This window comes from Brachionichthys hirsutus, chromosome 6 (genome assembly GCF_040956055.1).
Source record: "Brachionichthys hirsutus isolate HB-005 chromosome 6, CSIRO-AGI_Bhir_v1, whole genome shotgun sequence".
NCBI classification, from domain to species: Eukaryota; Metazoa; Chordata; class Actinopteri; order Lophiiformes; family Brachionichthyidae; genus Brachionichthys; species Brachionichthys hirsutus.
This window is the reverse complement of record NC_090902.1, coordinates 10,126,683-10,150,730: the sequence shown is the minus strand read 5'-3', so window position 1 is coordinate 10,150,730 and position 24,048 is coordinate 10,126,683. Positions and strand designations below refer to the sequence as shown.

General features: G+C 42.9%; 1 protein-coding gene across 1 annotated transcript; it reads left to right on the top strand.

Annotated features, from left to right (window-relative positions):
- Positions 1–20,475, top strand: pdlim7 (PDZ and LIM domain 7). The gene is made up of 17 exons (XM_068740789.1): positions 1–98; positions 269–284; positions 3,460–3,611; positions 6,956–6,983; positions 7,772–7,968; positions 8,501–8,546; positions 10,032–10,048; positions 10,514–10,555; positions 11,145–11,299; positions 11,670–11,706; positions 12,104–12,169; positions 15,129–15,181; positions 15,420–15,663; positions 16,084–16,264; positions 16,392–16,512; positions 18,489–18,604; positions 18,880–20,475. Exons 1-17 carry the CDS (start codon positions 1–3, stop codon positions 18,964–18,966), a joined length of 1,656 nt encoding a protein of 551 aa, XP_068596890.1. The 3' UTR covers positions 18,967–20,475.
- Positions 20,476–24,048: the final 3,573 nt, after the last annotated feature.

Below are 24,048 nucleotides of genomic sequence, written 5' to 3'. Positions count from 1 at the left end.
ATGCCGGGCACCATCTGGTTTCCGTTGGCGACCGCATGCTATCATCCTGAAATCAAGTGTTTGGGGGAAGTCACGGATGATGTCATGTCGATACATGAGTGAGATAATTTCTGAATCTCTTTCCACAGCCACAGCTGGATGTGTCTTCAGGTCTCTCTCTCTCTCTCTCGCCCTTGTCAGAGGGGTTAATTAATAATTCAGTACTTTACTGATAGATTACCCACAGGGGACATTATTGTTGGTTGCGAATGTGTTGTGTTGTGATCAGGGCAGCCATGTTTGAGGTGAATTATTACTAGCTGCTTCATCGCAGTCTTTATGGGGGTGGGGGGGGGGCACATGCTTGCAGGTTCAGTTTTCCATTTCTCAGAGGGATATTTATGGCTTTGCATCAGCTGCGCCGTGTGAATGATGTAAGGACAGACTGTCTCTCAGCCCTCAAATAGCCGTGGAAAGAATAAAAGGGAGCTGGTGCCGGAGTTACACGGTTACTGATGACCTTTCGTGCCTTCATAACGCAACAAAAGGAAATTGGCTTGTCTGGACTAAGAGGCCTTGGCACACTTCAGTAACGTACAAACACAGTTCTGTACCTGCGGTCTGCAAATCAGGCGGACCTAAACGGGAAGGCTGACCGTGCAGTTGCAAATGTCTTGCTATTAATGTGATGCGACGTACCCGATTCGTATTTGCGCAGGATCATTTGTAACAAGATGCGTCTGCTTCACGGTTGTTGCGCGTGTCGGATGAATTGTCCACATCAGAACGCCATCTCTGCCGCCTCGGCGCTACTGTCGACCGCGGCCGTGCCGTCACGTGATCTCCCTGCTTGTTGAGAACGCTGCATTCAACATATTTTCCGATGTCCTTCGGCATATTGACAAACTTCTGGGGGGGGTATTGGGTTTCTGTCGGCCCCCTACCAACCAAAGGTCTGAGCGCAGCAACTTTAATTGCTGCCTTCTCAAGTGAGGGAGCAGCTGCACTCTGAAGCCGAGCCAGCAGCACAGGTGTCTGCGTCCATCAGGCGCTCGGCTCGGCTCGGCTCGCACGCTCTCCAGTCCGTGCACCGTCTGCAAAGCTCTTCCTTTTACCTCGTGGAGGTTGAGGAATAGAGTCCAGTAATGGTTTTCTATTTTATGCGCTCTCTAAGGCTCAATCTGTTTGCCGCTCAGACAACTGTTCATTGATTTTAGTGTCTTTATGATGGTGTGAGTAATCGCCATAATCTCACGTAGGAGCTGCCTGATGGTTTTCCTTATTCACCAAACCCACGAGAGAGAACCTGTGGAGGGAAATATGGAAATGCACATTCCGGTTTTCCTCGCTTTCCTCTTTAGCATCCTATTCCTTTATATTTCTGTAGTTTAAAAAACAATAACAGCTTCAGCGTTTTCCCGTTCGCAAGATTACACAAAAAACTACCAGAGACGTTTCTAAAAGTTTGTAGTGAGGTTTGGGGGATATGACTGGAAAGAACTTACCAAATTTTGGAATGGATACAGATTTCATGGAATTGGAATGGTTTGTATCAAATACAGACTGGGTATTTTTAGCATCTCCCTCTTTTACGTATCCATTACTTGAAGGATTGCCATTAAACTGGGTGGAAGGGTGGGGGGCATGTTCCGTGGAAGAATTCATTACATTTTGGAGTGGGTCCAGATAAAGGGACCAATCCAGGACCGACTGATACTTCCACTGAAAAAGCGCTTTTCCAAAATGTTTTTCACGTATATAAACTACAGCACTTCATGGATTTTTTTCAAATGTGGTGAAAAGTGGGACAAACATGTATTTTTTTTTACTTTACAGAAACCTGAGGACAGCTGTCGTTATTGTGCGCATATATTGTAATTAGCATTCGGGTTTCATTTTAGAAGCACTGTGGAAGTACGAAATTTATTCCAGCTGTTGGTAAAATAACGAGGTACTAAGGTGTTGTACCAGGGGTTGGCAAAGTTTTTGACTCGCGGGCCACAATGGGTTCTAAAATTTGACAGAGGGGCAGGGCCAAGACCAGATGGATGGAGTGTTTGTGTGAGCTAATATAAATGACATGTAAAATACATTAAAAGATTTGGCATTTTACAGGTAGCATTACAGGGAAAAGGTCAAATGAATGAGGTTTAATTATAATAAAATGTAATTTAATGATATAATTTGGACAAGTTCGGCGGGCCGGATTAAATAGCCCAACGGGCCTGGGTTTGCCCATGCCTGTGTTATACTGTAGTCCAGTACAAATATTCCTAGTCTGTGAACCCTCACTAACAACGATAATAAACTGATTCTGAGTACAGCAGTGAAAAGGTGGCTGCACTTCACTGTATTTAAGATCATTGTCATTATGCCAGGGTGTCTCCTTTTTTTTTTTTTTTATGTCACTCATTTCCATTCACAGTTGCTTTTCAGCGACTTTTAAGTTTGTTCCATATTGGAGAAATGCTCTTCCTTAAGCCTCCCAATCGCTTCCATTGTGTGAAAATCAAAGGCAAAGCTTGAACTTGGCTGTAATGGAAGTGCTCGGAATGCATTCCCCCCCCCTTCTGTGTTTTCATTCACGGCAGGCCCGTCTTTGTTTCCTTTGGCGTGCAGAGTTCTGAGCCAGAGTCTGAGCTGTCATCAGTTTACAGAGCATATTACCTCCCTACTTTATTGTTTAATGTGCAGAATCAAAGCGGCACGCGCGATAGCTTAGCCGAATATGGCAGAAAACTATTTATTGAACCCGCCGAGTCTTGGGAGCTTTTGATGAGCTAACATTTTCAGGGATCCGTGACAGCAGAGTAGTCCAAATAACGTGTTTTTAATTTTTTACGGTGAAATACACAATGTAGCCTTAACACGAATCCAGACCTTTGCTCTGATTCACTGTCTGCAGAAAGGATGATGTCATTTTCTAAGTGAAACTAGTCAATGACTTACCTGTGCCGATGAGGCTGGAAAGGCCATTCCGGTAATTCATGTGATTATTTGGAACATATGGCCCCCGTCTGCAGCTCGCGAGAGTTCCTTTTACGTCTGCAGTAAATCACATGCTGATGACGGATGACATCATGATGACCTATAATTCCTGTTCCCGATAGAGTTGAGTGAAATATCTCGGCTGGCTTGTCAGATCCAGACACTCAGACTCTCCCAGTTGATCATTAAGTGGACTTAAGAGACTGTGCTTTTTTTGTGAGATTGTATTTCCTGTGTTTTGTGGGAAATTGCTGATATGTCAAGATTATAGGAGGTGATGCAGTCACACAATGAAAAGTTAAGTACTTTGTTCCATCTTTGAAACTTTCTTTTTGCGACCTGGCCTGCCAACGAGGCAACTAACAAAATAAAACGTTTATATTGCAGAAATGTAAATGTAATATTTTTCTGGACTGATTTAAAGGATTGTCATCTTCTTTCAGGTACCTGTAACCTTTGTCTGGTGCTGTCCCCGTGTTTTCTTTTCTCCAGCTGACCCCCGGCGGGAAGGCAGCTCAGGCTGGCGTCGGGGTGGGAGACTGGGTGGTGTCTATCAACGACTCCAATGCAGAGGACATGACCCATGTGGAGGCGCAGAACGAGATCAGAGCAGCAGCAGACTCCCTCACCCTCGCCCTCAGCAAGTAAGTCACCAGCAATGCATGATGCAACAAAACACTACATAATCGCTCACCCTCCGTTTTTATCTTGGTCAGACGCAGCCACATAAATCACCAAAACACATATCCTCCTTCGTTCTCTAGAGAGATAAAATACCTTTAATATCCTTGAAATGTCTCTCCGTATCACAGATTGTCCCCAAAACACATTGGTATTCAAGTTATCATCACACACATTACATTATTTCATTCCTCCTGTGACTTAGATGGATTTTTGCCTGAGATATAGGCTTGAATGTATTTTTACACACAAGTCACAGTCCCAATACTAAATGCTGTCATAAAGTAATTATTTCCACTGGTGAAGGTTTTAATCCTCTTCGTCTCATTGCCTGTTACAATAGTTACCTCCGCCGAGGCGAGACAGCGTTTGTCTGTCTGACCAATAGCAAGATGACTCAAAAAGGTCTGGACGGATATTGGTGGAAATGTCGGGAATGTTAACAGGAACAGATTATTGCATTTTTGGTAAAGACCCAGAAGAGATCCTGGATTCCAGATCGCTTTGAAATTTTTCGTTAACATTGCAGTCAATGCAGCTTCAACATTTGTTCCGTATTAAAATAAACACAAGTGTAAAAAAAGAATGTCTCTGCCGGGGAGCAGTAAAGTATCATAAATCTTAAATAATGATGGTCATAATTAGTAAACCAAGCAGCATGAACGCTCTCCAAGCTTTTATCTGTGTCAGTGAATGTGTTGTGGTGTGTTTTCAAATCATTACGGACGCGTCTCGAATGAAGGAAATGTTTTGCTGCATAGGAGATACCAAGCGACTGCGTTTCTAGCTTGGTATTACAACAGTACCCACAGCCTTATATTAAGATTCAGCTTTGTAGCAAAATGAAAGCAAAATGTTTTCCCTTCTTTGTTTTGAAGAATGAGTTTCGGCGGGGGGGGATCAATGTCCTTAATTCACTGGATAACCTTCACACAGGCAGCCGAGTCACTCGCATGATTTCTGCCAGAATTTCCTGACTGCTAAATTACCTGGAGTACAAGCTAAAGCGTTTTCATCAGGAACGTAATTATAAGAAGTGAGGTTCCTCTGATGTCGTTCAGTGGCGCTGGATTATTGCATCAGTGCGCCACAACTCGCACGAATGTCTTTGGAGACGTATTTTAGTGTACATTTTGGCTGTAAAACAAGACGCTTTATGTCCAGTCAGCGCGTCTCATTTTGATTTTGTGACACTCTAAGGTGAAGAGGTTGTGTTTACAGCTGAAGCACCTCTACTTTCACATCGCCTTTATTACCTGGAGCCTGCCCAGAGACTGCTGTTTAATTCTGACACATCTTCTTTGTTCATCGCGACTCAAAACAGCTGCAGGATATTTACGGTATTTCTGGGAGACCAGCCAGAGCGTAAATTGACAATGGCAATATTCTGATTATAGGTTCAATTGCAAATCATTACATCCTCCTTTATGGTTTATGCCATGTTTTTTTTAATATATTTTTTGCAATCAGGGTTGTTTGATGTTGGAAAAAGGCGAGTGTTGTTTTTCCTGAAACACTTCCCAGAGGAAAGCGATTGTCAATTTTATTTATTCCTGCCATGGCTGCAATCTTTTTTATTTTTTTAACATCTGTAGAGGAGGACAGCTGCACGGTGATAAGATATATGGTTTAGTGCTTAGTTTAGAGCCTCATTTTATTCAGTGCCGGTGATCATCCTGTCATTGTAAGGATACAGTTTAGATTTATCCAGAGCCCTTTGTAGGGAGTGGAATGTAGAGAACATGGGGGATGGGCAGGAGGTTGTGTTCCACCTACAGGGACACACCAGGTCCACATTTCAAAGCATACTGCAATTTTCTTCATTGCAAAAATATTAGATTTTTTTATCTAGCATCAGCTCAAAGCTAGGCCTGCATCAGCTATAATAAGCGACCCGTGAAATGAGGCAAGCAGGAAATGATCTCAGAGTATGGCTATTCAGTTTCAGCACAGCTCAGACTTGCTCCAAACAAACTCATTTATTCCAAGAAAAGGTGACTTAATCAGCCTCATTTTTCATGCGAGGCTGATAAAATAAATACAGCGCACAGCAGCTCTCACGCACATCTGTTTTTTTTGTTTGTGTGTGTGTGACTCATCGAATTGTGAGGTGACGTTAGCCGAAACGTTGAGTGTCATGTTTACTCGTCTTCCCAAGAAATGTGACGTGCACCGACGTGTCTGCATCCCTTCTCTTTGCTCCCGTCTGTATCTATAGAGCGCCGCTGTCATCGCTCCATAGCGTCGCTCTATCAGCGCTTGAGCAGATACTCGTCCAGCGTTTACTCATTTGTCATTGCCACAGGAAGCTTCCATCGCTTTGTGTGTGTGTGTGTGAGACAATGGACTACTTACTGCAGGGCTGAGTCATCCTTCCTCGCATCTTTGTGTTGCACGCAAACGTTCATCGGGTCCTGGTAGCGGCTGATGTTTACACTTGCTGTGAGCCAGCAGCAATGTGAAGCTTCCCGGCTCCATGTTTTAATGCGTAAAGACATTTTAATGAACCGTCTGTCGTCTTGTGCCAGTCGGCGAAGTGAATCCAGGGATTAGAGTTAAGAAGCGTGCAGCGCTGTGGCACTTGTGGTATTCCTATCCCAGTGGATGAACCAGCCGGCGGTGGGAAGCTGGGAGCGTTTGGTGCTTCTAACGACACCACAGAGAAATGATCGAGCTCTTCCTGATTCAGTCCTTCTTCTCCCATCGCTCACGTTGAGACGTGAGCCTGAGAGGATTGTGTGTTTGCACTTGTTCTCAAGCAAACAAGTCTAGTTCAAGTTAAACGCCGGAGCCACATGTGGAGCGCAGATGAATCCAACAGTGCAGTTTGCAGGGCTTCAGCTCATTGAGCTTTCTGATGCATCGGATGACTTTGTATAATGATATCAGTCAGTAAATTACATATTGAGTGCTTGTATCTGTTTAGTGTAATTTTATATGTGTGAGCCCAGCAATTTGTCTCTGTGTGATATGAGTTTGACAATTTACATACACACAGGTGTAACCACATCTTGTCATTTTAATTACAATTAACAAAAGGCATAATTATCTAGAGTGTGTGAGAATTGTGTTGCAATATTTATTTTTGTAAATCTGAATAAAAATTTCAATCCTGCTTTAATATTTAGATTGTTCTATATAAAAACACACATTATTTTGAAAGGACACTTATCTCAAACAGCCATGCTTTTCCACTGAGACGGTGCAGACTATTTTTCTTTTTTTAAATGTCATTGCCCTGTTTCGCATGTTAAATGAGATGCGATTATTGTATCTGCTAATGACGGCCCGTTTCTTCTTTTCACAGAGCTTTCAAAGCAGGCGAAGACCAGAAGGTACGACTACATTCATCCCAGACTTTGCGCTCTCTCCCCTGTGTGAACACTTTGGCATGGTGACTATAGTAACACTGATTAAAATGTCCTTTAACCATTGCTTACAATCGGCCTGAACAGTGTGTTGTGGTTTGTGTTTCACCTGAGTCCCCCACTCACAGGCCATTAGCTAAACCAGTCACCAAATAAGTCATTAGCTCGATGGAGTGAATATTGTGTTTGGAATATTTTTTAGTGAACAATCTCTAACACCAGAGTCACTGTGTTTATACCAAATCAACAGGATTCATTGTTAGTACTCTTAAGAGCCCAACTGACTTGAACAGTACAATGATCATGAACTCCTTTATGCTTCACTGCTTTAAGAAAGCCAGCAACGAGCATAAAGTTGTTGTTCCAGTTCATTGCGTGCTCTTTTGCAGCTCTTTTGCACAATGCTCCGTGTGAAATCTCACCAGTGAGACGTGCCAGTCAAATATGACAATTTCTCACTGAGTCTTACCAGAAATCGCTGATTACTTTGGCTATTCTGTGGCAGACTGCCGACACAAATAAATTCACACTTCTTACTGTCCGGAGAAAATCCAACAGGCTTTGATAGAGCAGCTGCTGCAGGCCGGAGTAATTTTTTTTACGAGGAAAATATTTGGCCAGACTGGAACCTCTCTGAACAAAAAGCTCGGGATTATGCAATAGCTGAAGGATCTTAACTTTTACTGTGTCCGAAACGTCTCACTGCATGTTGTGCACTGTGCTGCATTGTCTCCCTCTCCCACGCCTTCTTGTAGGACTCACTTGGTCCAGCTTCTGCTCAGCCAAAGTACTCCTTTGCTCCCAGCACAACAATTAACAAGCTGGCCAGGCCCTTTTCAGCAGGGGCCGGGAGTGACTCCTCCGGACCTCCCATTAGACCTGTGGCCTACTCGCCTAAAATTAACGCCGTGTGCTCACAGGGCCGTGCCGGCATGCAGCAGCCACAGAATGGGTAGGTGGAGAAATAAATATTCTTACCTTTTTGTTAACTTTGTTTTAAAGGTACAGCCGGTCCTCACTTAACGACGGAGTTACGTTCCGAAGACCCCGTCGCTAACCGATTTCGTCATTAAACGAAACCCCCGTTGGCCGACACGTTGCATGCTCAAAAAAACTGTTTATATTTGCATACATGGATGCCATTTATACTGTACATATGTACGTACTCACTCACAACGCTGCAGCCAGAGCATTCCGCTCGCCGTGACGGCGATTCCTTGTCACTAAACGCGTACTTTTAAATGTCTGGAAGCCCGTCGTAACGCCGAGTCATCGTTAAACGAGCGCGTCTTTAAGTGCGGCCCGGCTGTGTTCAAATTAGAATCCACAGGATTTTCGCGGGTTTTTCCATAAACTGACTGTAATAAATATCCGCCGACCTGCTGCCGAGGACAACTTCATTACTCTCCCGTTTGTCGGCGGTTTAACAGAAATAATTTGACAACTTCAGTATGAAGTTGTGCTTTTTCTTAATGCGCTGGCAGTAATAAGTCTCCATTGTACTTTGCCTTGATAGACATCAGCAGCAGCGTAATTTAAAGGGAACAGGAGGAGTTTGTCAGCCTTTTGTCAAAACAGAGCTAATTAATATAGCCGCCTATTATCAGAGAGGAGACGGCAACCACTTTGTTAGCACAGCAGGGTATGTAGATGTTGTACTGAAGATCCCACCCACCCCCGCCTTTCTCTTTTTGCTCCCATCATGCTCACTATGAGAAATAGACAAATATTGAAGTGATAAATTAATGTTAAATGGCAAATACAGGATGACATTCACACTTTGTTTTGAAACAATCCATCATATTTCTCGGCTTCTACAAACGGTTCTATTTTTATTGCACTTGCTCTCCAGGATACATTTAATTGTACCTATCTCTTGGATGCATTTGTCTTTGTGGCGACGTCACCATAAATTTTCATCCTATCTCAAATGTATTTTTCAGAACCGTCCGTTTTACCAAACAGTAAAAGGTTATTTAGGCCATTGCTGCAGTGATGATGGAAAGTCTTCATCGTAGTACAACTTCTTTTTATTGAGTTTTTTTTAACCACAGTTGGAATAACATTTTTGAGAAACATATTTTAAAGTGATGTCGTGCCGGCTCTAAGATTAGAGGCCTTCTTCTATGTTATCATTTTAGTCTGTTGTGTTGGAGAAACGGAATCTTGCTTTTAAAGCTGCTATCTTCTTTTGTGTGTGTCAAGATGAAGTTCATGGCTTCTTGACCACTTTTCAGGTTTTGTGAAGATTTCTAGGACTGGATCATAAACTCATTTGAAAAGATTTTGAAAGTAGTCCTATAGTTTGGATCATGGTAGCGGCCTTCCTGCTTCCAGTGGTGAGTTCCTGTTCTTGGCCTTGCTCATAAATTGTGTTCCTACCCTTCTGCTGAATTATCGAAGCAGGCTTGCTCTTCGTTCTCACGAGGGAACTCGCATTGGTTGAGAAGTTTCGGTGCAGATGGCCAAAAACCACATTCCATCTCGGCGAAGGCAAGAGCGTAATTGTAACTGCCAGCTGCCTATTGATGGAGACATTGTTGGTTTTCTCCAGAGAGCTCGCGGTTCGATGCAGACAGCATATGTCTAATGTGTCGAGGCCCGTCGCGTTGAAACCGGTTTCGCGTGATCATATTTGTGCAGGGCTTATGCTGACAGCTTGATGCATCTCTGCCGCAAATCTGCAGAACATAAGCTACAATTTAATTGGGGAAAATAAACAGTATTTTAGGTAAATGCTCCAACTAGATTCACAAAAGCGTTCATTTGTGAAAGCATTCATGCTCATCCACGAGAGGAGCATTGGTCAAAGGATAACTGGGTCATTTTGGGTCAAGGCGACTAAACAATGGGGTGTTTCTCTCACACTGACAGCATGTCCCGTGCCGCTGCTCGCATGTTTCTGTTCTCCGACAGTCCTTTTGGTTTTCTGTTGCATGAAACAGGTTTCGCCTCTGTTAAACTCGCAGCTGAACTCTGACCTCTTCTGTTTCCTTTTCTCCTTTACTGCTGCAGATGGAAACTCTCGACAAGTTAGTATATTTACTGAATTCATTCACAGTCCAGTGCAAAAAGATGCTGGTTTGTTTGCCTTTCATTCCATTTCTTATTGAATTACAGAGGCTTTCAACCTTTTGTCTTGTGTACTCGTGAAACACTGCAGTGTATTAAACCTTGTGTGGGTTTCCTGTGTTTTCCACAGGGTATTCTAATAACATGTTATTATCCAATAAGTTACATTTTTATTTGTTTAATTTCTCTGTATCATTAATTATTTTGTGATCCTTTGTGGGCTGGTAAATACTGCTCTGCAATAATACACGCAAGTATCCGCTTGTAATTCAGATACGGTAAATGTAATGCCGTCGCATATATAAAACTAGTGACGTTACGACTCCTAAAAGCTTTTCTGCTTGCGAATTCTTCTCTATTGTCTGAGTTTTCTCTTTCGATGTCATGCAAGCTGTCTTCCTTTCTATCTCCAATCTGTTGTGCAGGAGTGAAGGAACTTACTATGATGATGTGTACGAACAGTCAAAGTAAGAGGCAGCTGCATGCGGGCTGGTTTGCCAGCTTTACTGGGTGAATGTGACTCGAGATGGGAGCTGATGCTTTTGGAGAGATTCAAAGATCGTGCTTTCACAGATGCTAATTCATTAGCCCTCGTTCCGCCTTTCATCCTCCACTTGATTTTTTTTTGATGAATGCGCGCCACGTTTAACCTTCAACTGGGTTGAAGTGATGTGCTGAGTGAAAAGCCTTTTTTCTGTGCGGCTTGAGTTGTTTATCAAATCAAATTCAATATGAAGTGAAATGTTTTCACATAATGTAGCCTGACAGAATTTTCCCCATCGACTTTAATGACAGTTAAAAACGCGATCGCTAATGCGGTAATGCTCATTTATGGGAGTTTATAGTGCTCCCATGAGAAATCTTAGTAATGGGTATCCATTAGCTCTCTTATTGCGTGAATGTGATGCTCACCGTTAGCTGTTGCATGATTTGCTCTAGATGTCCTCTACTCTCAAGGTCACTTGATTAGTTGGGTTGGTGTAAATGGGGGGTATTCCCTAAATGGGGTTGTTAACCTGCACCTGCCCTGTGCTGCTGCCGGGGGTGTGTGTGCAGGCACAGCCTCAGGGTGGAGAGCCTGCCCTGTTTTATCCCCAACGACCGCAGCAAGAAGAGGCTGATCCAGGATACTGAGGACTGGCAGCCTCGGACCGGCACCACCCAGTCCCGCTCCTTCCGCATCCTGGCCCAGCTCACAGGCACCGACTTCAGTAAGTCGGGGTCCAGACCTGACATGCTCAGAGTGAGGGGTTCAAGGGGTGGGCTTGTCTGGCCTTAGACTGAGCAGCTGATCTGATGTGATCTGTGAGGCATGCTAAAACGCTGGATAACAATGTCAGATGGGGGGGGGGGTCCATGTTTCAGCTGTGAAAGGGGCTTTAACTGCCTGCTGCCTTCACTGACATCTGTTTGGTCACAACCTCAGCCGATCTGACAAATTGACCGCTCATCTGTGCTTTGTTCACTACGAGAGGGGCTGTGTCGGAACGGGACCTTTTAAAGATGTTCCGTTTAGTGTTGTGGTTGGTTTGTGGTCCATCAGTACGACATGCTGATGTGTGTCTCTGCTGGATCTCTCAGTGCAGGACCCAGATGATGAAAACATGAAGAAGTCCAGGTAACGACTTGAGGGTCGATCATTTGTTGGCCGCCTTGGTGTTTTGTGTGTTTGTCCATTCGTGTGTTGCTTAAAAAAACAAATTCTTGATAAGAGGATTGGTTTGATCCTTGAGCCAATGAGCCTTTTCCAGCTCTAGCATGTGTGTTGTGATATGGACGTCCTTTTGTGTACGGTCTGTCCAGTACGTTCTGGATAGGCAAACCCTTTACCTTTGTGCTAACCTAAGCTAATTGGCTGATGCATGTTACCTACATATTTAAAAGACAGATGAGTTGTATAAGTTCATAATATCCCAAAAAAACTACACCTCTTGGTCTTCGCTGCTAATTCATTGTCTCCCCTACAATCTATTTCCTTCCTTCCTTTCTGTCTCTCTCGCATCTCTCGCCATCAGGGAAAAGTTCCTCACTGAGATTCAGAGTCCCCGCTATGCCCGCCTGAGAGATTGGCACCATGACAGGTCTGCTCGGGCCCTCAATATCAAATCCTGAGCGGCACCCTGGACGCCGCGGCATGCAGAGCCTGCTAGTAATAGCCTCACTGTGACGAAGGCGACGAAGATAGCCGGCCGACCAATGGCAGTTAGCAAATTCACCTTTCAGATTACAGATGGGGTGATGAAGAAGTTTTTTGGGAAAAATAGAAAAGAAAACTAATAAAAGTAGAGGAAATGTAGCTTAGAAGACAAAACCCAAAGTGGAACCTTGCATACTGAGCCGAAGTATAAGAGCGCCCTCTGTCTGGCCTGATGATTGTTGACTACGCTGTGGATGGGAAGGGAAAGGGGGGGGGGGGGGGGTCTCTCTGCGTTGGGAAATGTCTCTGTGTTTCTTATCCTTCTATGAGGTCGAACCTTCCTTTTGTCTCTGCCTCCCTATTTTCTCTCTCTCTCTGCCTCTTTTCATTTGAGTTATTCATCCCTCTAGAGTTTTCATTTCTGATCTCCCCATCTCATAGTCTTCTCCAACCATTACGAAAGAAAAGGAAGATAAATCTGTACTTGTGTTTTTTTTCTGCTGTCATCAAAGATATAAAACGTCTAAAAAAAAAAAAAAACAGCTCTTGCTTCGCTGTCCGTCTGTGTTTCCTTTCTTCTGCTTAATTCAGTATTCAATCTTAAACTTCTACTTCCTCTTATCTAGTTATTATTTATCTTGCTTCTCTTTCTTTAGCGGAGTCACAACCTACCTGGGAACTGAGGCCCTTCTCAAAGATCAGGGTTCAAAGTTACTTTTATTGCTTCTGAGAGAAGATTGTTGTGCATTCAGGCATAAAAGCATCAAGTAGGCACACATGAGGTACACATTCATAAAGTCCAGAGGTGCACAGTGAGAACAAACAGCCTTTAGTCGGTTTCACTTGCATTTAAACCCTAATTAAGTGACCAACATTAACATAAGTACTATTCATCCAAGTGCACTGGAGCCCTGTGACCCTCATCTGACAGAAAGATCATAGAAAACAAAATGCAAATGTTATAATGATAAGGCAGCATGTATTACCTTGATTTATACAAATGTACTTTTGCTTCCTTGTATCTGCTTTCATGATTTTTCAATACTGAACTACCAGTCATCGTGAACAAGTAAAGAAAAACAAGTCTGGTGTCTCAGGGAAAATGGCAGCAGCAGGGATATGGGAATCAAAAACTGCAAATGTTAATAGAAAAATGATCAAATATTACTTTTACAGAATTTCCTTCGGGATACATAAAGTATATTTACCGGAATGTATCTTTCAGCATATTTAACATTCATTGCCGAGTTTTTGTTGTTGTTGTTAGTACAGTGTACCTTGTGTATTAAAAAACAAGGATGACGGGAAGAGTTTGTTGCGTACATAAAAGCAGCGATGCCGCTCACTGCGCTCTCTGAGCTGTGACATTTCATCAGCTGTCAGATTCAGCCTCCTGCAGAGCTGCAAAACTTGTACCCTCCTCAGTGTGGAGGGTGACGCACGCCAGCGTCTTCTTGCTCCGTGCGAAATCAAAACCGGCTCCTCCCGGCAACAAACGTCCCCTTTTGGCTCAAATTGGAGGCATCCCAAAGGAGAGGAAGGCAAAAACAAAAGTAAGAAATGTGGTGAGTCTAAAATGTGTGAAAAGAATGGGGAGTTGATCTGCTGCATGTCCAACACCCGTTAGAACAGCCATTAAAGCTCCATCCTGTCCCATCTGTGATGACAGAATGCAGACTGGGACTGAGCCTCTCATTGAGCAGGTTTGGGGGGGGGGGGGGGGGGGGAATGTCAAGTTAACATCATCCAGGTTGCTCCATGAGGGGAATAAGCTTCTGTAAAGAATGCTCTCTAATTTGCACCTGCAACCTTCACCAGAGCGAGGTGCACTCAAACAACCCTCAAAGGTGTGTGAGGACGTGGTGCTGCTGGCCTGGAGTCATGTAGGGCGTGCAGCCGGGGCTGCTGCTGCTCACCAGGATGTTCTTTGAGCGTTGTTAGGGGTCCCTGAAGGCAAGGCCTGCTAGTGTGTGGGACGGAGGGCAGCTGACCCAGGATCTGGGTGTCAAAGAGGCTGAATCTGGTGTGTTCTGCCTTTGTTTGACACAAAGAACCGTCTCATCCAGCCTCTTCTCTTTCCCTTTAGTCTGGCATGCGTGGGATGCCTGTCTTTAATCTAGAAAGATTCAACTTCCTCTCCGTGACGAGACCTTCAAAGCCGTCTTCTTGCTGTACAGACTGTCGTCAACTTTTCTTGCATTCATCTTTTTGTTTGATTGCTCAAAGATCCCCCCCCCCCCCCCGGCGCTGTGGCTTGTGTTTAGTTGTTTGCCTACATACGGGTGATAATTGACGGGATACGACGTTGCTGTGGAACAAAGCTGTTACAGGATCATTTGTTCCTCATTTTCATCTTTTGCAAATGCAAACTTATTTAATCATCTTTCCGTAGTATATTTTCAATGCCACAGTTCAATACGGAAACACGATAAATGCCCCCCCCAAGATTAGACGTCTGCAGAGCGCACCGTCTTGGCTCAGAAGTTGTTCTTCCATGTTGGTAAACGGTTTGAAGATTTTCGGAGCATTGTGATTCTTGCTGTGGGTAATGGCACTTTGAAATATAGAAACAACTCTTTATTCCACAACTTCTGCACATGCAAGCTTGAAGCGAAACTCTTCTGCCGCCGATTCTGACAGCATAGAAAGTTTCCAGTTTCACGTCCTCTAACTTTGCACGTCCATCATTTGGAGACGTGCGGGCGCGTTATTGCAGAACCGTATTGATGCGTAGCTCGAATGTCATGCAGAACTCACAACGAGGTATCCGTTGCACAGCGTTGATCATTTGAACCGAATAATTGATTTTGTCTCACAAAGACTCAATGTCCCATAAATCAATTCAAATTCTATTCTGTGTCTTTTCTTCGACATACACCTGAATGGAACTTTTCTCTCCACAGCGTTGAGCCGGCTTCCTCACCTGCTGAGGCCCGGGCAGCAGACAAAGCAGATGGTGAGTTTCTGCTCCCGCTGACGCATAAGGAGATCTCAAACAGCATCAAGTAGAGTTTTGTTAATGGAATCTGATTAAGTATCAATACATGAGCATCAGCAGCAACAACATGACTGTCACAATGTACATCTGGCACAACCGTGTGTCTATCTCCCGTTGTGCACTTAATCAAAGTCGCAGCTTAGTGATGGCAATAAAAACCATCCTGTTGTTATTTATTATAATTTTTTTGGCTCAGGCTCCAAGACTTCGGCCGCTGCAGCAGGTCGATCAGGTCCCTTCTGTCGACCACCCTGGGTCACCGACCCTAGTTTTGCAGACCGTTTTCGCCCCGACAAAACCAGCACCGTTGTGACCCAGCACCAGCAGCTGGCCCAGCCGACGCCCATGCAGAACCGCAGCTCCATCTTGCAGGCAGCACAGCAGGCGCCGGAGCACAGCGGGAGGACCCCCGTCTGCGGCGCCTGTAACAAAATCATAAGGTGAGCCCACGGCGATTAGTTGTGATTCATTTTAACAGAATAAAATACTCAAAAGCACGACAAGAAAATAATTGAAGACAGTTAATAAACTCAATGACAGACTTTGTGTCAGCAGTATGCACAATTACACAGTTTGAGGACAACTTTTTTCATCAAGCATATCACAGGCAAGCAGGATGCTGAATTATTTAATCTGATTTCAGATATACAAGAGAAACCTTAGTACACAATTTATTTCAGTCACAAATGGTGGAACTTGAAGGTACAAATCTTCCTCAGTGTGAACTCGCATTTCTTTTTAACTGTTTTTTTTTTTATATATACTGTATATATGTTCAAGTGAAAAATTATGAAGCAGCTTTTGATGTGCTGAAGTGCTATTAACGTGTGTGTGTGTGTGTGTGTGTGTGTGTTTTCCAGGGGTCGGTACCTGGTGGCGCTGGGACGTTCTTGGCACCCGGAGGAGTTCACATGTTCACAGTGTAAGATGGTTCTGGAGGAGGGGGGCTTCTTCGAGGAAAAAGGGTCTGTTTACTGTACCAAGTGCCACGACAGCAGATACGCTCCAAACTGTGCCAAGTGCAAGAAGAAGATCACAGGGGTGAGAGCTGCGTTGTTGTGTTTTACAAAATCAAAGCGCAAACAGGAAACCTGGAGAATAATAATCTTACAGTTCATGCCCGAGGCTTTTTTCCCTCCCTTAATCTCCCTTTTTCTTCCCTAATCAGGAAATCATGCATGCCCTGAAAATGACCTACCATGTTCAGTGTTTCAAGTGTGCAGCCTGTAAGACTCCCATCAGGAACCAAGCCTTTTACATGGAGGAGGGAGAACCCTACTGTGAAAAAGGTGCGAAAATGAACCCCTGCAGTTAATGCATTTTCTTCCTGATTGACTTTGAAGCTTGTTTTTATGACTGGTGAAAATCAAACGCTGACGTTCATTTGGAAGCAGCACAACTAGTTCAGCACTCTATTTATTCCAACTTTAACAGAGAAAATATTCAATTTTTGCACCAAAATCTATGACTTTCTTACAAATTATGATTAAACTGAAAGAAAAACCTTCTGCTAGAACACAGTGTGTTAAAAGTGACGACTGGATTAGTCAGCCATTGTTTTACACGTAAATAAATCTGGTGCCCAGAATTATTGGCCCATTCAAATGCATCAGGCGCTCGTGTCGTGAATCGGTGTTGTTACCTAACCTCTCTCTGAATGAGTCACTCGAAGGAGGCTCGTTCTCACATTCTCGCGTTGCCAAACGTCATTTAAACGTCACTTCAACAATGTCACTGTGGCTGAATGAAGATTGGCACTCTCAGAAATCTGCACTAATAAAGATTGTAAATTCAAACTTGAGTTAAAGGCAGTTCTTAAAGACCACACCTAAGCATACAATATGAATCGCTTCTCAAAAGCCTCGGTGTACCGATCTAGTTCCATGTCACACTGATGATGCCAGGTTTATATTCATCTGGACTAGGCCTCATAAACAAATCGAGCAGACATCATGATCAAGTTAATCAAGGATTGTTGGTGTCAATGGATGCCGTCGCAATTATAGTGCAATTCATCATTTAATTCCAAAGCTGTGGTGCAAACCTCCAGGCTGCAGCCACTCAGAGGTCTTGCTGGGTCATGATTAGGCTTAGATGAAATAGATATGAGTTTAGATTGAATAATGACTACCGTAGTTTGATAATGGAAAGACAAAATGTAAAGCTGCCGTTTTACAGCGAGATGTTTGTTGTTTGCCAGTATCAGAAGAGATGCTGCGCATTCCTGATGCGTGGATTTTAAACTATTCACAAATAACATTTACAATGATTTGTGTTTCTATTAGTCCAATGAGATGTGCCATCTTATTAAGGCACTGTTTTGTGTTGCTCTAGCTTCGTCTTGATATTCTAAACGTGCTGTTTTACACTGGACATTATTATTCTTTTATTTACAATCTATCCTTCTTTGCATTGTTCTATTGTAGTTATCGGGGTTGTCACAGGCTTGCGTCATGAATCTCATGTCACATACACCAGCCAATCATAGAGCGACGTTTTCATCTGCTCTAATCAGTTTAGTTCCAGTTTCTCTGTTACTTTTTCTAAGAGGCGCTCGCTCTTCTACTGTAGTGTCAGTTATTTAGCGGTGCAGCGTGTTTTGCTGCGGCTTCTGAGGCCGACTCGGATCGTTGAGGCGAAGCCAGAACCTGAGTACTCATATTCTGAATAATGCCTTTAGCTCTGATAAACATTGTGCTGCCTCAGCATCTTTTCAGGGATTGTGCAGCGCTCACCCACTCCACTCTTGAGAAGCAGCATTATAACCTGACACTTTTTCCCAGAGTCCCTGTGATGAAAGAGTCTTGGCAAATCCAGTTAAGTATCTGGAGCAATTTTACCCTCATCTTAATCCCTCCCACAGACTCTGGAAAGGCACTAATGTACAGTGGGTGGACAAAATTACTTAAACAGCAAAGTATCGAATGTGCAGCGAGAAGAGGAGTCAATGTTTGGCTTCAAAACAGCTTTGTTTATCTTTATTGCCATCATTTAAGTCCTAAAGTGTGTAGTCTGATATCACTTCTACTTAAGAAGAAAAGCCTCCAGTTCTTAAAAAAGATGAAGGAGGTGGAAAACCATTTCACACTCTGTGCTCCAGAGCGTCCCATAAATGTTAAGTGATGTTTACATACGGTTATTGTCGAGGCCACGGAGGATGCTTGACCTGATCTCCAGGACGATAAAAGCTTTTTCAAATTAATTTTGTGGAGTTATTGTGACTGTCATCTCACACGTGTCTCTCCCATCCACTTTGTCTCTGCAGACTATGAGAAGATGTTTGGCACCAAATGTCATGGCTGTGACTTTAAGATTGATGCTGGGGACCGCTTCCTGGAGGCCTTGGGCTACAGCTGGCACGATACGTGCTTTGTCTGTGCTGTAAGTCATTTTGATTGAGGCTCTTTTTGCCCAGTGCCACCTGAAAAAACCCTGCCTCCATCTTTGGACCTCCAGCTTTCCGTGTCGCTCTTCTTTTCACCTGTCACCTGTCGTCTTTCTCTCCATGTCAAAACTGAAAATGCATGCAGAGGAGTGAATAATTTGTGCTTGCTCTGGCTGGTACAAAACTGTGTGTATTCACATCGGTAACGTCGAGGTCTGATATCTGCTCCGCAACCTGTCTGTGACTGTCTTGTCTCCTTTCATCTTTCAAGCTCTGCCAGATCAACCTGGAGGGGAAGACGTTCTACTCCAAGAAGGATAAACCCTTGTGCAAAGGCCATGCCTTCGCTCCGGTCTGAGCTTCATCTTCAGAGGAAGCGAGGCTCGCCTCTCTCTCTCTCTCTCCCTCTCCCTCCTCTTTACCTCATTCTGCCCTCCGGTCCGCGCACACACACCCGTTTAAGTCTCATCTTCACCAATCACACACCTAATTTAAACCTTTTCTAACCTGCAGACTTTGTTTCTGTATTCGAGGCGTCGTGTTAGCTTCATGTACTGTTATTCTACTCTGCTGTTAGTACAGTTAATATGATACTGCCTGTAATACCAAATGCTATGCTGTATAACTGGAAGTAGTCAAGGAATTATTCATGCCATCACTAATTTAATGACGTATAAGTGACTTTGAGGGCGTCAAGTAGCACATTATGCGCTGTACTAAACCTCCTCCTTGTTCAGTCTGAAGTTGGTATCCTGCAAGTTGAAGACGCCACTGATCCTCTAATATCCTCACGTACTGCAGCAATAATCTGCCGCTGTGCATCTGCCAGTGCAGAGAAGTGGTGGCCCCCATTCAGGCCCACTCACCAGCTCTTCCTGCATGCAGTGCCTATTAACATAATAGGGGTCTCGTTGAGTAGAGAAGGTGGTGTCCCTGCACCTCGACACAGAAACGTTAACTGCTCATCACTTCAGGTCTGGCAAGTCGACGCTCACACTGCAGTTAGTGACTGTAACTTTTGTGTCCCGTAATAATCCTTAATTGATCCAATTTTAATAGTGACGGAAAGAAAATGGATTTTTGTTTTCTTCTCCCACATCATTCTATTCAAATAAAGTGAATTGTTAAAGCTTTATCATTTATTGGACATCAAGTAGAAAACAAAATCTGAAAAGATTTTATGCATTTTATCCCTTATGCTACGATGATGTTGTGATTGTTCCTTAGATTACTTTCAGTATCTTGTTTAAGTATTTATGTTGCTTCAGAATGAGTCTGCAAGTGTTTTTAATCGCTGCTGGTCATTTGAAATAAAATTCATCCGTATTTTTGTGTTCTGTGGGCCGATATCTGTACTGAAGGTGAAATTATTTGTCAGAATTTCTTTGAACGGATGTTTTAAGGCTATCTTGTGTGTAGTATGTGCTTTAAGTCACGCTTCACACAGTCAGCTTTACTGCTGCCACAAAGATCCCACAAATATTACCTGGGGTATGTGTTTGTCTCCTGCTTCTCGTTGAATCACTGGAGACGCAATGATTACATTTTTAAAGTAGCTCCTAACTGGGAGAGTTGGGAGAAAGACAAAAAGTTAATGAGAGATCACTGGTTTTACTAGTAATGTAAAGCTTTGGTGCAAAGTGGTTTCAACACGAAGATCTGCTCTAAATCAGGACAGGAGTGAGATTCTGTTTGCAAGTAGCGGCAGAGATGCTGCGCAGTCCTGTTGGGTGGATTTTAAAACTATTAAACTGCCTCCAGAATCACAAATAACGTTTACATTCATTTGTCTTTCGATTAGTCCAATGAGACGTGGGATCTTATTAATGTACTGTTTTTGTGTTGCTCTAGCTTCGACTTGATATTCTAATCGCGCTGACCTTTTTCTGAAACTCCCCAAGAAAGTGATGAACAATATTTTCCTAAATGTCAGACGATTCATGTGAAGTAAATATTTTAGCACCAGACTCGTGTTAAGTCTTTGAAGCTTAACCTCACATTTAGCAGTTATCCTTTTAAAAATGAATCGAGAAGCACCACACCGTAATTACCAAGTAAAAAGATTCAGTCCTTGAATTAACAATATATAATTTATTTACAACAGTTCAGGCTGAATTACTATACATACCTTTCTGAAATGTCATAGATATATATATATATATTATACATAAGGCCAAGTAAATACTTGAAAGCACTTAGAAACGAATTTCCAAAATTCTACCCACAAATCCATATCATTGTCCAAAAAAGTACAGAAAACTTCCTTCAGAAGTTTTTCCATTGCCACAAAACGTTTTGACAACAATTTACATTGACAATAAGGAACACAAAAGGTAAAAAAAAAAAAAGGATTAGACAATTGCATAAGCGTTGTGGCATGTAATAAATACAGCATTTTGACTTGCAGAAAGGCAAGGAACGAAATAGAAAAAGTACGGACGTCTACTGTTCTTAGTTCAAAAAGAAAACGGCTCAATCAGTGATGGAGAATTCGATCATTCACACACACGCTCTCAACACGAAATAGTGATAAGTGACAAAAGTACAGGAGAGATGTAAGAACCCCCCCCCCCCCCCCTTAACGTCAGAACCGTTGAACAAAGTGTTTGCTACTGACGTGATACAGATGTGAGGCCAATATTTCATTGTGAAGGGCACTGTCTTCATCACGCACACACACACACACACATAATTGCAGATGTTTTGGAGAAGATGGATGGTGAACATCCTGGCGGCTGGTGAATTACATTACTGAAACGTGGTCAGACAACAAATCCCAGACAGTTAGGCGGGGGGGGGGGATACGAGTTTCACACACGCTCCAACTGTACAAACACACTGTTAACACTGGCTTGTCTGTGTCCACGGACTGACATCCTCACTCGGCCTCCACGCAGTCCACGTGTAGTGATTCACTAAGCATTAGCGACTATTTCCACCTTTTTAAAATGCTTACAGTTCAAGAAATAATCAGAAACGATATGCAGATTAAGGACGGACAAAATATGTATAGAAACTTCCTGCAAAACAGTCTCTAAACCTTTAACACTGCAAAAAGGTCTTCACCGCTAGATCGCCAAAGAACAGGATATAGGCAAACACGTCACTGTTTAGACTTGACAAATGCTGCGCCACTTAAGTGTATTTTTTGTTTTGGTTTCATATTAAAATATAATGTACATTTCTTTACAAAGTGATCAAATAAACGGACACACATCACTGCTCAAAGACAAAAGCGAGGGAACGAGATAAATGATTTAGACTTCGAGTCCACAGTATAGAAGAGACGGCAACTGACTGATTCTATATTCGCTGAACGTAAAGTGATGTTGAAATAAGATTACATGGATAGAGTTTGAGGATTTTAGTGGCCTCAAATGATATTCATAAAACTTTGGTTACCAATTCTGTCGATATACCATATGCCAAATGACAGCACAAGTTACAAAAAAACTATTTACATATTACATGTGACGAAGATCCATTTCAACATGAAAAGATTGATTTAAGGTGAGATCGCCATTTTTATCTGAAAGGGCCTTGATCCAAGGGTTTCTTAAAGTGAATTAAAAAGGTAACTTTTTATTTCATGGCAACTCTAAATTAAAAAGTACAAGAGTTTGTAAAACGTTTTTCATGGGATGGAGAATTTCAACGATGTTTAAAAAAAAAAAAAGCTCACTTTCTTCTTCCACGGCAAGAAAAGATATGAATACATTCTAAATATGTGACAATCATAAAATAGGCTCATGTTGGTGTTGAAAGTTGGAGCCACAGAGGACGGGCTGGGCTAACTGTTTGAATAACACGGGATCGACTGGAAAGGGACTCTGTTTTAAACTTTAACAGACTTCAAATGCAACCCTGAGGCAGGCAGAGGAACTATGGCTAGTTTCGGATTGCTCGCACCTTTCAAATAATAATTACTGAACCGCTGGACTTTAGAGATACGATGCGCATTTCATATTGCTTGACCCCTACAGAACCTTTCATAATGACAATAAAAAAAAAAAGATGCAAATGATTACAGACTAGCAGTGAATTTGTCGTAGGAATCTGCTGGATCATTTGTGCCAGCCTGGAAATAAAAGCACCAAAGAATGTTTCAGCTACGCTTAACTTTGAGAGACAGGCGCTTCTCTGATGTGGAAATACTGTTTAGCCACACAGAAAATAAAGAATCCCAACTGACATTGCTTTATAGATGACAAAAAAAAAAATCCAACTGAGCTGTACAGCCAGCCTTTCTACACCACTAAAGGAATTTGTTGTCAGATCCTCTGTGGGGAAAGTGCTCTGCATTATTCATATGGGATAATAACCCTTTTTGGTCTTGCTCTGCCGTCACCTCTGCGACAGAATTAATGTTATCAGGTGGAAAATGTCATTTTAGAAATGAGTTCTGATGACATTCAATGTTGGCGTAGCTGCAAATGCCTTTCGGCCCTATGGCTCCTTCATTAGCTGTGGAATTTAAAGCGGAAAAATGTCACGATGAACAATTGGGGCAGCGCACAAGTATAGTAATAAACTGGATGGATCATAATCTCACAATGTCCACAGAAATGGGCAGTGAAAGTGTTACTCCTGCAAAAAGAGTTCAAAGAGCTCAAGCTTTGTATGCTCAGAAGCAGGAACGCTGCAGAGCCTCTCACTGAGTTAAGATGTTACATTCACAGAAATGACACCAATACCAAACACAGGACATACAAACAAGTTGAAACTGGTTTCTGGGCCTCTGACTTACAATCTAGTTTTAACCCCGCGGGTCCCGGATGTGCTACAAGCCGTGCATTTATATTTTTAACAGTATGATGACATACAGGAGACGCCCGTCTGTGCAGCATCACTGAATTTGGTTGTGGACGGATGGGGATGCCGACAGACCCCGATGACCTTGTTGTTGAAGATGTGCTCAGTGTCTGAGATGACGTCGTATCACAAACCTGCCAGTTGCATACTGTTCTCCTGAACCGGGCACTCTTTCTGTCGCCGCCCCTTTTCATGTGGAAAGCATTTTCTAGGTTCCAAAATAATTCATTGAATTTGCAAGATTGGACTTTAGTACTATGCTTGCATATTGCTCCTCATTAGCCTAAATGGGCTATTTATAGAAAAGGTATCCACTTAATTTAATGTCATCTTTACAGTAGAACCATGGCGCATGATGGATTTAGCTTCAACCTTTTGATGAAAAATAAAGGGCATTTTCTTCTAACGAGTTCACGGATACATTTCCTCGCACGGCCAAATGCTTCCATCTCCCTCATTTGGTCTGTTTAAAGATTTTTTTGTTTTTTTCTTACACTGTTTGATGGGAATCAAATTCTTTACCATCCTCTGAAGTGAATAAAGGAGGACATTGAGCCAGCTCTGCTTTTTGATTCCTGCGGCAGTTCTTGTTTTGTGTTCCGTACTTTTCCTCTTCTCCTTTTCTGGG

What these genes read in the sequence shown, in the direction of transcription:
- pdlim7 (XM_068740789.1), top strand. Translation starts at nt 1, where the DNA reads ATGCCGGGCACCATCTGGTTTCCGTTGGCGACCGCATGCTATCATCCT. An exon ending in GATGTGTACGAACAGTCAAA is followed by an intron (nt 10,556 to 11,144) that starts GTAAGAGGCAGC and finishes GTGTGTGTGCAG; the next exon opens with GCACAGCCTCAGGGTGGAGA. An exon ending in AGAGATTGGCACCATGACAG is followed by an intron (nt 12,170 to 15,128) that starts GTCTGCTCGGGC and finishes TTCTCTCCACAG; the next exon opens with CGTTGAGCCGGCTTCCTCAC.